This window comes from Archocentrus centrarchus, chromosome 15, assembly GCF_007364275.1.
Source record: "Archocentrus centrarchus isolate MPI-CPG fArcCen1 chromosome 15, fArcCen1, whole genome shotgun sequence".
Taxonomy (NCBI): Eukaryota; Metazoa; Chordata; class Actinopteri; order Cichliformes; family Cichlidae; genus Archocentrus; species Archocentrus centrarchus.
In genome coordinates, this window is record NC_044360.1 from 19,653,542 (window position 1) to 19,672,727 (window position 19,186).

The 19,186-nt window shown below is 38.0% G+C and overlaps 1 protein-coding gene across 1 annotated transcript in view; it reads right to left on the reverse strand.

Moving 5' to 3' along the window:
* eys (eyes shut homolog) overlaps window positions 1-19,186 on the reverse strand; it is a 163,820-nt gene that overhangs the window by 29,304 nt on the left and 115,330 nt on the right. Inside the window, exons 40-42 of the mRNA XM_030747697.1 lie at window positions 15,575-15,725; window positions 7,385-7,493; window positions 2,088-2,311 (exon numbers count right to left, since the gene is read on the reverse strand). Of these exons, the coding sequence (XP_030603557.1) occupies window positions 2,088-2,311; window positions 7,385-7,493; window positions 15,575-15,725 (484 nt within the window). The remainder of the gene's footprint in view (window positions 1-2,087; window positions 2,312-7,384; window positions 7,494-15,574; window positions 15,726-19,186) is intronic.

The following is a 19,186-nucleotide window of genomic DNA, read 5'->3' on the forward strand; positions in this document are numbered from 1 at the left end:
AACATCACAATCAACCTGTGCATTGTTGCTGACCATGTCCATCCCTTTATGACCACAGTGTACTCATCTTCTGATGGCTGCTTCCAGCAGGATAACACAAAATATGTTTAAAACCTCAAATCATCTCAAACTGGTTTTGTGAACATGACACTGAGTTCACAGCATCAAATGGCCTCCGCAGTCATCATATCTCAATCCAATAGAGCACTTTTGGGATGTGATGAAATTGGAGACTGGCCTCATGGATATGCAGCCAAAAATCTATGATGCTATCATGCCAATATGGAGCAAAATCTCTGAGGAATGTTTCCAGCACATTTTTGAAACTACACCATGAAGAATTCATTTAGTTCTGAAGGTTAAAGGGAGTCCAACCCAGTACTAGAAAGGTGTCCCTAATAAAGTGTCCAGTAAGTGTACTTAACCCTAAAAATGTCAGTGATGTGTCATTGGTGTGAGTGTAACTATGATAGTGAAAGCACTTTAGATGTACAATGAAAAGTGCTATATAAATGGGTTTGTAAATGGGTGAATGTAGCTTGTAGTGTAAAGCACTTTAAATGGTGGCGTATTTAAACCAAAACCACCAACATGCCTGAGCAGGAAGTGTTAAAAAAAAAAAGGATGGTCAATAATGCGCTGAAAAAAAAAAAAAAAAAGAATAAATCAGCTTGCTAAGCTGCAGCCTTTATATGTTTGTTTATGGTTAAATTGAAATTATTTCCTTTACAGCAGACAGACAGCATCTGAAATGTTACTGACTCACCTGTTCCAGACTTCATTACAAACATTTGAAAGACTCAATGCATATCACTGTGGCTAGAAAATAAAAAAAGAGTATAAATGCAAAACTAGACAAAAATGTCTGTCTTGTGATGATAGTTTATCATTAAAATTCCCAAATAATTTTTGCCCCTAAATGTGATAAAAAAAAAAATCAAGTTACAGTTTGCTTTTCTTTTTGTTTGTTTGGTTTTTTTTTTGGTTCATCGCACTGATACCACCGTGCAGGCCAATATTCCATAGAGCACAGATCCCCTTGTGTAGGCCCACACTGGAATTAGTCCCATGTTGATAAGATAAGCTTGACAAGTGATGAGTTTTGCATTAAGAAATGGTCAGTGGATCCAAAAGCAACTGCCAAACTGTCATTTTCCTACCTGGCTCACTGAGTTTGTAGATGTCTAAAACACCCACAGCATAGCCACAGCGCCATTCATGTTTTTAGAGATTGGAAAAAATAATTTAAACTGGAATATAAACTCCTACAATAAGACTCACTGTGACTCTAACAATCCTACTTCATAGTAAGGCAACTGCAATTCATATAGCAGAAGCATAACCAGCAGTCACATCTGTAACACTAATAAGTTAATAATTAATCAAATATCTTATGAAATCTCTGTTTGTTTGTTTCTTTGTCCGCAAACTCTTCATAGACCATCAAGGGTTGAGCAACCAAACACAGCATACAGGTACATCTTAGTTCCCTGAACTAACTAACCACATAGCAATGGCCTAAAATGACCAATTTTTTTGCATACAAACAACAACAACTCTAACAACCACCATATTTCTCAGTGGCATATTAGGCATATTAGTTTGCCAACAGCAAGAACAGGCCAAACAATACAGTACCATTGGCATGTACTAATATATAAAATATGATATATATTGCTATTTTATAAAAATACTAAATGTGAATAAATTATACCTTGGATTTATGTAAATTATTAATTAATTAATGGATATTAAATGAAATAGGAAGGAATTAAAGGTAAATAAGTAAGTTTATATACATTTTTAATCAATGAATGCTGATATTAATTTCAATTACAGTATTTTATATGATGCATTTATGTGATGCATTTAATGGCATGCCAATTGATTTATTTATTTCCTTGTTTATTTTTGACTCAGGCAATTTCAGTCCTCCATACAAATCTGCTGCATTTCACACTAAGTGTATTATTGTATTATATGTATTATTATTACATAAAGGAAGTATATCAAAGACCATTATATTTGGTTTTCAGGTTTAAAAGTAGTTAAGTAATCTTTAATTAGGGTAAAAAGTGGCGTGATACCTGATACAAGTTCCTCCGTTACGACAAGGAAAGTGCTGGCAGACAGGAGGGTCACAGTTCTTGATATTTCTCCCTCTAACTGCCTCACCCATCAGGTAAATCTCCTTTGAGTTGACCTGAAGTTCTCCGATACAGCCAATGAATCTCTTCTCTCCTTTTGCACTCTCATCATGCATGTCCCACTGGGATGAAACATCGCCAAGAAATATGGGTCCAAAGGTCCCCTGTAAAAATAAATAAATAAATGAATAAAATACATAAGTGATTAGCAGTATTAGTAAATCACACTGAATCCAAAAAGACGTGTCCCTTGAAGTGATTCGGAATAAGAAAAATAAAAAATCAGTCTGTTAAAATATGTATGTGCATGTTATATTATCACTGCTATTAAATTAATAGGACTTTAATGTATCCTGAGATGAGGAAGAAAGATAACAGACTCAGCTACTGTTACCCTCTGGTATAATGTGGTATTAATATCACCTAGACTGTAACCTAACTACCCCACCCCCCTCCTATAACTGCTGTGCCTAGATATGTTATGTTAAATCTTATACTCCTGTTCTGAAGTCATTTGAAAAGGGAGCGGATGGCGTGTGGAAAGAGCAGCGGGTGCAAGGGAAGTGAACACTCCCGGGCATTTAATGTAGCCCATGTTTAATGTGAGACTGTCAAAATTAATATGTTCTTAACTGCAGAAAAATAAGAACACAGAGTAATATTATCTTTCTCAGTTGTTCGCACATCACATATTAATCCACATCCAGAGTTAATGATCTATAACAACAACCAAAAAAAAAACCCACTGGAAGTATTCTTTGATGTGCAGTAGTGCAGTAATTGGGTAAAATTTGGCTAATATAGATAAATTGTGTAAACCTGCAACTTATCCTCTCATAATGGTCTACTTAACAACTTTAACTGTGTCTGCTAAAAATGGAGCTGCAATACAAATGCAAATGCAACAAATGAGTGTATCATATAAGCATAAAATTACATATATTTTATGCAAATGCAACAAATGAGTGTATCATATAAGCATAAAATTACATATATTTTATGCTATCATACTGTCTCAATCTCTTTCCTTTACATTTTGTAATTTATCTTCAAATTCAAGATTTCAAGCACTGACCTAACCAATGAGCACTTAAAAGGTTTTTCCGGTGTCTGTGGTTCACTTCACTCTAAGATTTAAAGGTACATAAACATTTGGATGGGTCACAAGAGAAAAGAAAGAAAATTGAATATTGTTTTAACATGATGAACATCCAATTTTCAGCAACTTTTATGGGTACTGGCTACACTTACATGGATATTCGTATTGGGTCATGTAAAAAAATACATCAGACCTAAAAGCAATCTTACTTATGCAAGTCTCCAAGGCTCATCTGTTGCTTTACATATGCTTTGTTCTGCTATAGTGATAATATGCAACTTTGTAATGTAATTTAGGCAAATACTATGAAGATGCTAAATTACAGTGAATCTTACTGCCACTGTGAAATCTGAACTGTGATGTCAGAATTTATACATCTTTGGCACTACTCATAACTCCACACTGGCATCAGAGGAAGTGTTGGACAGCTGCAGTGGAGGTGTTCAGTGCAGGAACACTTAAGTGTTAAAGCACATTATCATTTAGGATGTTGGCTCAATAAAAGCTTTAAATGACATAACCGCTGCAGATTTAAAAGCCTATAAAGAGAGATGCATGATGGGGTTCATGTGAGTGTGTATGGAATGGCGCCACAAAGTTAAGAACCTTGAAAGTATCTTTAAAAAAGCTTAAGATTCAAATAAAATAAGTAGTCCGTGGTGGGCACTTTTAAAACAAGCTAAGCTGTGTTTGTATGTGATTCACTGAAGCTGCGTGATGATGATGGGCTGATGATAATGTATGACTTTATGGTGCCTTGAAGCATGTTTACCATGTTTATGAGAAGAGTCCATTTGAAAGGCTCCACTGATGTAAAATTCATGACTTTGTAAGTGGACCCACAGCACTGTGTTCACAAGAGCAGCATGCTCATTTTTGAATTTTATTTGAAGGCAGCACTAGGCAGTGTGGAATCTATTTCATATTCTTCTTTCACACATGTAAGGCCAGTTTAGATGAGTAAAACTTGGCCACAATAGAAACAGACAAAAACCCTTGGGGCTAGGTTAACTATGCCTTTGGGCTAGTGCAAACCATCTTTGAGCAAGAAAAAATAAACATATTGTGTAGATTTACTCAAAATGCACAGTGGTTGGTTTAAAAAGCAAGGACATGTTTTACTTTAGGATAGCCTTGTTGAATATGTACCCAAAGGTGTTTCCCTTTCAGACCACAACATCTGGGAAGGATAGTATGTAAAATGTTTTAGTAATTGCACCATTATCTTGTGCTGAAAAACAAACAAACTTGTTTTCAGCTGCTATGCCAAAAAAAGCGACCATGCCTCAAAAGGGGCTAAATTATTATTCTAAATCTGCAGGATAAAATCAAAGAACACCTGGAACCTCCAAACAGAAGTCACACACAACCCACTGCTTCCAAAACTTCTTGCAAGCCTTCATTTTCTTCCACTTGTTCTTTTCAAGAAGTCAAATAAGGGCCAGCCCTTATGTTTATATAAATGTCATTGGGCTTCATCACTCACACCAAAAAATATTTTCCTGAAACATGTTCACATGTTCAGATTGAAGTTTCTTTCTTACTTTTTTTTTTTCTTTTTTTCACATTTCAGGACCATGGACAGCACACAGTGTTGTTACCAGGCTGCTGATGTTGGTTTACAAGCCAGTCAGAATTCAGTACTCCCTTCATCATGTCATCTTTTTTTTTTTTCTTCTACTACTTCATTTATCCTACTGACTACGGGCACTACAAACGGCCCTTTCTTGAGAAGGTTACATTGTTTAGTATTTATCTGAAATACAAACAGCTTAAAACATATGGTTATATTATGTTTCTCAGATTAAAAGTAACATACTGCATCTGTGCTGTTGGCAGATTACTCATGCATGTTTGTGACCCTATGGTAATTTGTACTGCTCTTGGTAAATTGTTTTGATCATTACTGGAATCGACTAAGTGCTTTTGTTTTCAGGAATTTGGCAATTGTTCGTATGACTCGCTGGCATAAACTGCTACTCCAATCGGCACTTTTTCTGATTGCGGCTTAAAGCCAATTTGCTCTGCTTAGTAAATATGGGCTCGGGTGTCAACAAGTAACATTTTGAAGCAAGAAATCGAATATGTTCATTTATCTCTTTAAAATAATTTTAAATCTCTCCTTTGTCTGATGAACAAAATGTTGGCTTTCAGTCTAAATTGCCATGGAGGGTAATTTGATTTTCAGTGGGGTTTTTTTGTTTTTTTTTGCAATTAATGCACCAACCCTGATTATTGTACACATAATATTATTAAATTATGTACTAACTTAATTTTCCTATACTAATTAATGTTGCTTATTAAGCTCTTTAATGTATAGTGATAAGTCAGATATTAGCTAGAATAATTTTAGAAGATTATTTTATGATTGCTCAAATAGTTTTATTATTAAGTCATCATTTATACCACCATCCCACCATGTATTTGTATTTATGTATCTATATGTATAACTTTAAAGTACTGATTCATCTGTTCCCTTTAATTTGAACTCCTACAGTACCTGGTACTGGACAGTGAATTTCATCTCAGCTCACACACCAGTAGAGCAGAAAGTCTGCCGTGAACCCTGACACACTAGGCCTATAGTTGGGTATATTCTGGCACTAATTAAAAAGAAACTAATCCAAATAAAAAAATATATAGCCTGCTTCTATGCCGTAACCCAGAGTGACTAGATAACACTATTCACTGAGAAATCGGGATACTTCTAATTTGACATATTCCAGTAGTGAAATAGATGGCAATATTGCTTCACCAACATCTGCTAAGCTGTCTGATTAGCCTCAGCAGTCTAGACCATAAAGTGACAGCAGCGCTCTCTCTCTCTCTCTCTAAAGTCTACAGCTGGCTTTAGTTTTGAGCCCACTCACTTCTTTTCTTGGCTGACAATGTCAGATAAAGACAACACAAATAGAACACACAAATTACTAAATCACATATTTGTTTCCAAGAGGTTTTTAAGATCTTCATTTGATACAAAACACCACCAGTAGCCTTGTTAAGTAGTTTTTTTCAGAAATATATTCATTCACTACATCTTTAAATGGCAATACAAGAAAAAGTTAAGCAACATGATGTCTAATTGTAGCAAAGATAGTGCTTGTGTATTGAGTATTATTTAAAAAAAAAGGGGGGGGGAGCAAAGAAACATGTTGGCATCTCAAATTAGAAGACCATAAATCACACTGAGGAGTGGGAGGCATGTTGGGCCAGTGGGAAGGTTGAGACTCTCTCTGCATATTTGAATGTGAAAAACAAAATTATTAATTAATAGCAAATATAGGTGTTGTTAATCAAATTAATGAGCCGGAGTGAAAAGATGAGCCTGTGATTAACAAGAGAGCAAGCATAATGTGACTTACATGTTTGCCAGTTGTGATTATCTATAGATAATACCATAAGAGATGCACGTGTTTGTTTCTAAATGGAAGCCTGCTTTATATTCATGAAGCAGTTGGCTTTGGCAACACACAACAACATACAGTCAATCTACTGATGGTCCTGCTGTCGTGAGCGCTATAAGTTGTTCATTTGAATGTGGCCAGCCTGTTGGCACTGTGGGGGTGCCAAATGTATAGCGCTCTGGAAGAAAAATGCTGGGTTGTCAGGAAAAAAATTACAATAAAATCTCGCTCAGTATTTGCCAGTGAACATCATTTTTCTATATGACATAAATGCCAGGGCATATCTCTCGGGTTGCTCTTTAACATTAATTCTCTATTTATGCTGTTTACTTCATAATTGTCACAATGACATTTACCAGATTTCAGAAATTTTAGATAATAATGGAGCCTTTTTGTTAAGCAGATACAGTAACAAACAACACTGCTCCAAAAACTAAAAGTCACTGATAGTTTTGTGACATTCATTATCAAAGCCATGTTTAACTGCTGGAATGGTTCTCTTTAAAAGACACTGCATGTAAATTTCTTTAATCATTATTATTTGCTCAAGAATACTGGGACTCACGCACAGGAAATAATATTACTGCTATAGTTAACATTTTAATACATCTAAGGCAAACTGTGCTGTAAAAGGAATAAGATAGCTGAGTGATAATTATAGGTTAGAAAGAGATGGTTGTACAGAGATGATGGTAGTACAAAGGGTTGATTTGAGTGCAGGTAGGTCAGGATACCTGTGACATAGGGTGTGAAATGTACTCCTCCAGATGCTCTGCTGTGCCATTATCTGCAGCTATTTCAATCATGCACAACCCTCCTTGTTTGCCAACAGGCAGATTGTATCTGTTAAAAGAGAAGACACAGAGACCAAGGGTAAGTTCGAATGGCCTCTTCCCACAATATATGATACTCACAATAACATCAGCAGAGTGCGGAAAAGATTCAGATAGAGCAGACAGCAGCAGAGCTCCTAATGTGACTGCGGAGAATATACCATAAACTTACCAGATATACATTACACATCATTTTATAAGATGCTTTATGCACTGGTACACTGAGTCTGAAGTAATGGTCCGTTTGCATCACAAACTCTCACCAAAAACCCAAGAGAGACAACAAAAATAGAGAATGTTTTCCACAGTTGGATTTAAATAAGAAGTCCAGAAATAGGTTTTGGCTCAGTGCTGCAGTGGTTTTTATTTCCTTTAAGTAGTTTTGTTTCTCAGCCAGAGTGAAATGGACATAATACTGCAATAATGTCTATGGAGTGACTAAAGATAAACCACAGAGTGAGATAACCAAAGCAGGTATGATCTATGACATAAATACTAGTTTCAACAACATTTTCTATAATAATAATAATAATAATAACAATAATAATAGGCCAAAAAAACATGATCATGGGTATGAGTGCTCATTATGTCATTCAGGATTAATTAATGATAAAAATGAGGGCACAAACTAGATATACATTACAAACCTAATGAGAAGGAAGATAATTTTATCATTTGACCCTCAGCGTCTCTCTGGGGAAATATACAATTGTAGTAGTCATTAATGTTGCAGCCGTAATGTTAAGTAGATGGTCTACTTGTGTCATATTCCAGCTCTGGCAAAGTCAAGTGATCCCCTCTCCCCAATTCATCACTGGCTTTGTGCTGGCAGTACACAATAGAAGCCTCTTTACAAGGCTCAACATTATGCAAAAGGTTGCACACTCCCCACCACACACGTAAACACGATTAAACATGATGCGCTTTATGTTCTATCTTTTTCTTTACTATCAGCCTATAAACACACAATGCAAATATGATTCTGTGTAAATTTATAATTTATTCAGCCATTCTTTTTTGATTGTACCAATGATAAATGGTGAGGAACAATCCTCAAATGTCTGCTTTAATGGCCAGATGGAAACAATCAGAGCAATCGCCCTCCTGCTAATTTGAAACAGCCTTCCAGGATACCTCCCTGCGGCAATCATACTCAACTTCAGGTAGGACTAATTACAGGTGTGGAAATCGTAAGAGCCATTTTGTACACACTCACTGACAAATTAAGGCACATTTACATTGGCAAATGTGAAAGGCAACCTAATGTCCACAAAAGGCATCCATTACCATCCTCTTGGTGTTCAGAGTGTTCCAGTGAGATCACTCTCTTACACTGGCATATTGCCCCACTGTTCCTTAGATCCTAATAAAATGAATAAAATGGTTTGATATATCAATCCTTGTCTTTGTGGAACAAAAATGGACCATTTTGTGAGGTATAAAACATCACAATATCATTGCAAACTCCCTGTTGCTGAGGGCATTTGATGAATATTTTGGTGCTTACCACAGTAGCTTTTATTTGGGCTGCTAATGCTGCAAAAACTGTCCCTGGGAAATATGGAGAGCATGCTCACAAAGCAAATGGGATGATGTTACTTGATGAGTTCTTGTGAGTACATTGAATATTCCAGCAGGCTAATTTATAATGGTCTTGCTTTAAGGAAAACCTCACTATTTATGTGTGTGTGTGCGTGTGTGTGTGTATATATATATATATATATATCCAGATAGCTAGGAATGTGGCCTACAGCTCCACATTATCATCACCATGCATGTATACACAGAAGCTCAAACCCAAACAAACAAACATATGAATGAAAGGAGGAAAGAGGCAGCGGTTTGTATAACGTAGAGTGGAAGCTCTGAGTTCTTATCGGGCCCCCCGTGGACCATTCACTGCTGGGTCTCATCGGACCAACAACAGCAAAGTCCCAGTTTGAGGTAAACAAACAAAAACGTATAAATATTTCTCCAAAGACAAACCACACCACAATATGGCTGTGATCATTTCACTGACTCAGTCATCATTTATGCATTTGTTCATCTGGCTAATGTTCTAATCATAAGTGATTTGTCATCTCTAACATCCTCATTTAGACTGCGTCTGGTGTGTGACTAATTAAGGGCAACTGCATTACAGCAACTTTCTCGAGGATCACCACTGAAATATTACCTGCAATGTTAAGGGACCTTGCAAATATTTTCAGGACTGCACCTTTACACAGAGGTATTTGTTAAACCTGAAGGTGGGTGTTTGTCTCTACAATCCAGTAAGAGCATCCCTTCTTCACAGTCCCCCACAGAAAGCTAATAATAAAGGAGGATCATCATTAAAATATTACTTTTGCATTAAACATCTGAAAGTATTGGCAACAGATGGCAGTAAAACATCATGCACTGCACTGGTGTCCTTGCAACAATTTTTACTGTCTGGAAAAAAAAGAGGCAAAAAGGCTTATTATTCTATCCATATTTCTCATTTTTTACAAAGAGCAAATCATAATGTGTAACATGTAGGTTGTGAATTTATCATTTGTGAGTCCTTTGATTGATTTAAGTGTCTATTAGTTCTGCAAACGGAGACTATGCTCAGCAGAGTATATTATCAGTGAGCTGTAGCTGGCTCACACATACAAAGAAGACAAGTACCAACTGTTACTTTGATATTCTTATTAGCACAACAGGTTGCGGAGCTGCATCAGATGTAACTGAAAATACCCCCCCATATGGTTGCAAATCATGAAATGTCATATCACGCCACAGCACCTATTGCGCAAGATATCCAACGGGATCTGTTTGCTGTTTTTTTTTTTCCCGTAAGTGCAACATGCTCTGTATCAGACCACAAACTACACCTACACTGACTGTAATGCCTGGCTCTGGTGCAGTGACTTTCTCACACGCAGCACTGCAGCATTTGCTGCATAATTTGTGCTGTGACTGGCAAGCCTCAATTAATTTGGGTAGCCTGTGTTCTATCATTATATCTCCAGCAATACAATTAGACAGCACGCAGCAACACTCATGGTATTGTGAGGCTTCACAAAAGAAACTCCAAGTGAGCAAGCAGGGCTGCTGTTGAATCTTTCATGGGAGGACTTGTCAATACAACGCTGACTAGTGTGTAATTGATACACATACCTTGCTGTAGAATTGTGCAAAAAAGGACATGGATTCAAAAGCAAAATAGTCCTTATTAAAGCAGATCCTTTAGAAACAAGTGCACATATGGCATGGCATTTCCCCAAATAAATGCTTCCCTATTATCCTCCAAAGGATTAATACCCAGCAGGGAAGTAAGTGTTCACTGCTAATGTAGCTTTTGAAAAAGTCATCAATTTCTGCTTAGTAATTAAACAAGCCACAACTATTTATTTACCCATTAATAGGATAAACATAAATTATTGCACTGGTTATGTTACCACTGAGTTACCTTACCACATAGTATAACAAAATGCAACACTGACTCACTCCCATAAAAATGCCCTCTTACTGCTTTTATTAGCAAACATGCTGCTGAGTGAGTTAAACCAGTGACCTGAACAGGACTTGAACTCATAAAGCTGAATTTCATATGTGACAATAATTCAAAGAAGTCAGACTCCCTGAGATGCCCTGAAATAAGCTACTTTTTTGAAATTCTTTCCGGTGTTTCTTCTCACAGCGTTAAGTCTGTTTTCTTCCTGATACAGCAGCTGTTGCTAGGCGACATTTCACACCCACATGTGCATTTTTTTTCCTACAAAACTATTTGATGATCAGTGAACAAACCATTAAATATAAGTTTAACAACAACGATCAAATAATTTTTAGAATTCAATATGCAATGCTATTAAAAAGTGAGAAGCAGCAGTGAGAGAAACACAATAATTTATTGATTAATGCTCTTATTCACTGTCCTGTGTTTTGTGTGGACTATCAGACCATGAACATACTATTTCAGGAGATTTGAGACATGAGGCAGAATACTCATGACTTCAGATTTTGAATTCTCAATAGAACAAATGTTAAAAACTCTGAGTTTATAGATTTAGACATTTACCTCACATGGATAACAAGCGCTGCAGTACAAGAACTGTGGGATCCAGTGTTTTTGAAGTTACAGAGGAAGTAAAAGTCTGGACATCATGGTTTTATCCATTAGTCATAGATTTGGTTGACTGATCCCTGGCTCACCCTGTTCTCACATCAAACTGTGCTTGAGCAAGACACTCAAAAGTATGCATACAAAAACACTGCTTGGAGAAAACAGCCCACCTGTAATGTGAATACGGCATTAATTTAAAAGAAAAGTGATTTAAGGGATCTAATTATGAGATGCACATTCACTGAGAAGCACTTAATTAGGTGAACCTGCTCAATTGCTCATTAACACAAATATAATCAGCCAATTCCATGGCAGCAACTCAATGCATTTAGCCACATAGACGTGGTCAAGACACGCTGCTGAAGTTCAAAGTGAGCATCAGAATGGGGAAGAAAGGTGGTTTAAGTGGCTTTGAGCGTGGTATGGTTGTTGGTGCCAGACGGGTTGGGTTGAGTATTTCAGAAACTGCCGATCTACCAGGATTTTCCCACACAGCCATCTCTAGGGTTTACAGAGAATGGTCCAAAAAAAGAGAAAATATCCAGTGAGTGGGAGTTCCCTGGGTGAAAATGCCTTGTTGTTGACAGAGGTCAGACTACATTGAGCTGATATGAAGGCAACAGTACCTCAAATAACCACCTGTTACAATCAGTGTATGCAGAAGAGCACACATCACATTGAACCTTGAAGCAGATGGGCTACAACAGCAGAAGACCACACTGGGGACCATTCCTGTCAACTTAGAACCGGAAACTGAGGCTACAATTTGCATGGGCTCGCCAAACTTGGACAAGAGAAGACTGGAAAAAATGTTTGATGAGTCTAAATTTCACCTGTGACATTCAGATGGGTAGGGTCAGAATTTGATGTAAAGAACATGAAAGCATGGATTCATCCTGCTTTGTATCAACGGTTCAGACTGCTGGTCGTGATGCAGTGCGTGGGGGATATTTTTTTGGCACACTTTGCACCCCTTAGTACCATCGTTTAAATGCTACAGCCTACTTGAGTGTTATGTTCATCATGTTCATCCCTTTATGGCCACAGAGTGCAGACCTTCTGATGGCTGCTTCCAGCAGGATAACGAACCATGTCACAAAGCTCAAACTGGCTTTGTGAACATTAGAATGAGTTCACTGTACTCAAATGGCCTCCACAGTCACCCAATCTCAATCCAACAAAGCACCTTTGGGATGTGTGGCAGACAAATCTACTGCAACTACATGATGCTATCATGTCAATATGGACCAAAATCCCAGAGGAATGTTTCCAGTATCTTGTTGAATCTATGCCATGAAGAATTAAGGCAGTTCTGAAGGCAAAAGAGGGTCCAATCAGGTACTAGCAAAGTGTACCTAATGAAGTGACCAATGAGTGTACATAGAGATATACATTTCTTATTAAATCAAAGCAATTCATGTCTGAATTAAAATAGCTTGCAACACTACACCAAAGAAAACTAAAGGTAAGTTTTTTTTTTTTTTGGAACCTTTGCTCTCTGTGATCAAACACTGACATTTTCATACTTTGAAACAAAGATTCTGAGAAAAGAGGTGAGGATGAGGTATTTGTGCACTGCTTCTACCGAAACTGAAAATTTGCTGCATTTTTAAGCAGAAATAATATTTCAGTGTATAAAAAAACATCAACATGAACATCAAAACCCAGGAGGTGCTAGACACAGGATCCTCAGTCATCCAAAAAGAATATTTCTCAGTAAGCCTGAATCATACTTGAGACACTACTCCCATTCCTTTGACTGAAGAGGAAAAAAAAAAAAAAGCCCCCACAAAAGCAGCATAAATTTAAATAATCATGTCTGCCAGGGACTCAGAGTTCACCTCTGACAAGGGAAGAAATGTGATGCTGCAGAATGCTGTGTGTCATCCTTGTTGATCTTTGACTGAGTGTAAATGGAAATTACTCCAACAGTGAATGGCAAGCACTACAGGATTGAGCTAAAAGTATACACACCTCACAAATGACCAGGGGAGCATTTGGAGTCTGCCACTCTCAAAATTTAATCGCAGCAGTATTGCCCTAAACATCCCCAAAGGAAAACTTCCCAACATCAAAAACCAAGCCAGCAACAAACATGTCCTCCTCAAATGAAAAATGACACAGCATCCCCCCTGCGCACTCCCCTTTGTGAATTTATATGGCAGCACAGGGCATTTCACTAGTGGCTTTTTGTCTTGCCAGCATTTGTCTGCACTGGAGTGCTACAGCCCATTTGTGCTATAAGTGAAATAATACAATTAAACATTTCTGGAGAGGGAAAATATAATTTAAAGTTGCTGCCTTGTGGTAATGTTTTGCATGCTTCACAGCTGTTATCAATCTGCCTTTCTGTTACACACTGTTTTGTGAAAACACAATGCACCATAACACCATTACATTTAGAAAATCTGCATAACTATTGATATTGTGTCTGAATAAATATAGGTTATTATAATCCATTTTCTTGAAACCAAACTCAGTGTTTTTTTCTGCAGTCAAACTGTACACAATTCATTGGAAGCTCGGAAGCTTGTAGAGAAAGGTATGGGCTTTATATTTCATGTATGTGGCAGCCAATTTAAATAGTTTTGAATGTTTCAGTGAAATGAATCACATTTTCCTTTTGAAGACCAACAAAAGGAAAATGTGATTCATTCAATTATGTTTACCGTCAGGGCTGGCTTCTAAATTCTTGAGTAAATATTCATAATGTCTTTTATCCCTTTGTTAAGGATGATTAGCAAGATGAAGTGGTGTACGACTGCTAAACAGTTCCTTCATAGCTAAGAGGATTTCAAATAGGACTGGGTACAGAAAAATTAACACTCCTTAGCCTGGCTTTAAGTTGAATTTGTGCTTTATTAACACCTATTAATATATGCTCATATTGTAGGGAGAACAATATAGAGATAAAGCATTTATGCAGCAGAGATGCCATACCCTGTGCAGCAGTTACGTCATCAAAATGGAAGCACATGAAAAATGAGTTTCACAGCATTTATAGCATAGAACTGAAGATTGAACAGGCAATATTCAATAGGCTTCGTGGCAATGCTGCTGCACACTACAATGGACAGTTAGGGGGTATAACATGAGAAAGTCAAAGTGGTGTAACTGTATTTATATTAAAATAAAAGGAAAACGTTTCCCTTTTCCAATTTTTGGTGCAGTGGCACAACACAACTCATGATGACAACAAGATTGGTGGCTTGAAAAAATTAGTGTTTGAGAGTCGTGGAAGAGGGGAAAATGGAGAAAAAGCTGGAGATAAGTCTGTGTTACAGTGCCTTCAGGCAATTTGAATTTTTCACTGGTCATTGGAGCCTGGATTACAGTATTTACAGTTTAATACTACCACAGCACTGCACTGCATACATGCTGACAACAGCAAGGCATCTGTATTCAGCGTTGCCAACTATCACCCAAGGAAAGTAGGTATTCGGTGCTCAAACATGACTTGATGATGTCATGTGCTCATTTGCATATGAATAAAATTGCTGAACCGATCAAGAGTAAATAGAAGCAGGGCTCAGCAGCAGGCACTCTCTCATTTCTCCTGCTGGCTCACTCTGCCCCACAGTGATGAGCTCTAAGCCTTTGTGTGCAGTACAGAGACAGAAGATCAGTGGAGCATGGGGAAGCACGGCTGATCAGAAGGCTGATCAGAAGGCTGATCAGAATAAGTCCAAATATATATGGATCAGGTTTGGTAACGTTTGAGAGTGAAATGTTTTTTTCTGTGATAAACTAAAAGATTAGCTACATTTGTTGCTTAAGGTTTTTCAAATGTAGCATCAGCAAAGGAGATGTTGAAAAAAAAGCTATGCAATTTCAAATTTCTAATTGCTAATAAAATATAAATTGATTTACATTTTTTTATTCATTATTTTAGTTCTTAGCTTAAATTGTTCTAGGCTTGCTCAGCACTCGTTAAGAAAATGTTCTTCTCTGGCAAGTGAATAAACAGGAAAAGACAGCAAAGTAGGACAGCCATATCATACCTGACAGTGACCGATGTCCACCTGTTGCCATTGATGTTCTGACTTAAAGCTACATGCAAAGCATGGCTGCCACCACAACCGAGTTTAGCAACAGGGCTTCCATCTTGGAGGAACACATGAAGGAACTGATCCCCAAAGTTCTGCTCCTGAACTGCAATGGTAAGAAAATGTGATTAGCAAAGAGTCTCTTTTTTCACATTAAAGCATTGCATCACACCCAATACATTATGTAAGCTAATATATTCATAACATGACTTCAAACTTATCTAAGATACTGAATACATGAAACGAGGCCCCTCTGCATGTGGCATTTAAATCTGAAAAGAAAAAAAAAAACATGTTTATACAAGATGCTTAAATATAGACTTGTACATAGTATTATTTTGTAACTATGGCAGCCAGGAAGGACTTCCTCCACATCCCTCATTTCCTCACGTTTCAAGATGATCTCTAATCCCTGCCCTGTGATGCAGCAAACACATCCGTATTATACCAGCACCACTACCCTGCACTTAAAAACCCAAGGGAAGATTCCTGCTTGCCAACAAATGCCATTACATAGTGAAAAGCTATGTCTCCTTTTAGACAGCAGCTTACAAAAAAACCTAGTTAGTTTTGCTGCAAGTTCTACAATAAAAGCTCAAACTGTGCAATCTTTCCCTCCACAAAAAACAGCTGAGAATAAACAGACTTAGACCTGATAAACTCTAAAATGTCTAAGGCCTAAAGGGCATTGCAAGCAACGGTACTGTGTTTACTTCTTTAAGGATTAAATAAGGATGGACCAAATGGCATACAAATCATTCAGACTTAGCCAAGTTAAAATATGAAAGAATAGATAGAAATTTACTCAAAGGTCATGGAGAACTCAACTGAAAAAGTATGGAGAATAATAATCAATTCTCACACAGAGATCAAAACTTTCCACTGGATACTCCCACCCACTGTACAAGGGGAAACTGATGGGTTGAAAAGAAGAGAAGGGAGAGGAGACTGATTCAAGATAAATCTTTCCTGCCCACTGTTGCAGACACCGTCTTAGTAAAAACCTGCAAGGAAGTAAATACGGGGCTCCTTGTCCCTTTCAGCACTGGTGGAAACTGAAATCACACACCGCAAGTAAACTTCGGTCCCCAGTGTCTGAGAGACCTCCTTAAACCAAAGTGCTCCTTTCACAGTCTGAGCTATAAGAAGCTATCTCAGACTTGACATCAAACACAAAGCACTGTTCACTCATGAGTAATGATTCATCGTATAACATACCAAGACTGCATCAGTATGAGCTGAATCATCCCTGTGTACCACAGAGCTAACATGCAGTTCAGGACTACTAGTATAATAGTAAAAAGGACTGTTTTAATTACCTTTATGCCATTCTATGGTTAGCAGAAGGCAGTGAATTTTCTGCACGAGTGGATAAAGATCCACTCATGTGCACATAAACACACAAGTTGTCAGTAGGTTTATTGTATCCCATAAGGGAGGTAAGAGGTAGCAAACAAGAGGGCATTATCAGGAAATAAGTATCTTCCCCATGGATCACTCTAGTAGGTCTCCTTCTGGCTGCCTACCAAGTGAATAATTACCAGGTACTTGTAATCACAGCTTGGGCTCTCATGATCCAGATCTTTTTTTTTTTTTTTAACCTTATCAGAACAATCATGCGACTGGAGGACTGATGGTAAATCTACATCTTACGCCTGGTGGAAAAGCCTCTGCAGAATGGCAGCAGGCCTGCCTTTTCTCCAACCTTTACAATCTCGATTGCAAAACAGGAAGATGACCTCTACATTATGTCACTTCACTCCTGCACATTATATCTCAATGGGATATTCTGAGTGTCTTGCAAGTGAGATGGTGCACTGTGGGAGCGACAGCCAGCAGCAGCATGAAATTCTCCCACACAGACTACCAAGGTCTTCTACTGTCTAAGAACACAGGAGCAAAGGGGGAGCAGCATAAAAATGCAGCAGGGAGATGGAGACAGAGACAGAGTCTGCCCCCTGTGAGGGAAGACCTGCTTGCAAGTCAGAGGACTGAACAGCAATAGTCTCCTATTAGAGAGACCTAAAATATTTCTGTGTTTCCAACAGGGCATATAGGGCACACTTCAGCTGATTTACAGAGAGCAACAGGGGACCATACACCCAGAGGGAGCTACCGAGTAGACTCAACACAATCAGGGTTGGCCTCTTAAAATTTTACAATGACAATGGTAAGTGAGTCAAAACTCTCAGAAACTGAGCTGATGTGGCTTGCTGGGCTAGGACTAGGACAGAGGTGTGTGGGCAGAGACATCCCTGTGCCTTCCTCCCTTGAAGTAATGAAATGAGTGGAGGATTTGGACACCAGAGAAAAATGGAACAAAAGCTGAGCTTGTTGTTTTAAGGGTATATGACAACTCATGTGAAAGCTTAGAACAATTCCTCCAGGGTAGGAAGGGCATCAAGAAAATCCCCATCTCTTCGTCCAAGGGAGGCAATGCTTAATATGCTGCACTCAGATAATGCATTCTCTAAGCCGACTTGGAGGTCTTCGTTGTCTTAAGACTCAACAGGGATGCACTTAACAGTGCCATACTACAAGCCACTGTTGCAGAATGGCACACAGGAATGAATATCTTGCTCCTATAATTTTCTTATCCTTGTTCTACAGAAGAGTAGGACTCTTAACCCGTGAGAAAATAGCAGCAGGGACACTGTAAGAAGCAAGGCATCATCATTCATTGTAGAACAAGAGGCTTTTAAATGGCTTCATTTGTCTGCAGCATTTACATTTACAATTAGTTTACATCCTGCTCGAAGAGATAAAATTACCCTCAATCACTTATACAGTAACTTTCTTTCCATTTCTTGGTCATCTGCTCTTCAGTGTAATTATGCTGCCAGCATGCGATTTCACCCAGAGACACAATATTCAATGTCACAGTTCTCTGAAAATGTTCTGTGGGTTGTGGGGCAGACACTCCACGGATATATCTTGTTCTGGTACATCCTGTGGATGGTATCAGAATCTGGAAAGTTTGGGGACTGGGTCAACAACTCAGCCTCTGCGCTGTGTTCTGTGAGGCATTCTCGAGCAGTGTTCAGTGCGTGGTGGGTCACACTGTTCTCCTGCTGTCAGAGACTGTTGATGCCATTAGGGCATTGAGCCTGTGCAGGAATAATGTTTTGGTGAGCAGTATGTGACAAATTAACATCCAGGCGAATGTCAAGAACCCACAGTCTCGCAGTAGAACACTGCACTGTAACATGTAATCTGATTTTTCAGCCTCCACCTCTCAGTGGTTTTAATGAATCTGTGTTTAGTGCCCTTTAAGATGTAAAAATGTATTTCCAACTTCAAAATTCAGAAAGTCAACCTTCTTTTGATGTTGTTCCTGCAAAAAATCAAAACTCAATGTAAAAATTAATTCTGGGTTTTGCATGTAACAATACCAAACTGCTTTGTTATAAACTACATCTTTTGCAAGAGGCTTCCCATCAAGGGCAGAAAAACACACACACACACACACACACATTCTGGTGTTCATCTGTATTTTGCTATTTCCATATATCTATCTACAAAGACTGAACTGATTTCAGCATATTAAAAGTAGAATCAGATCTGAGA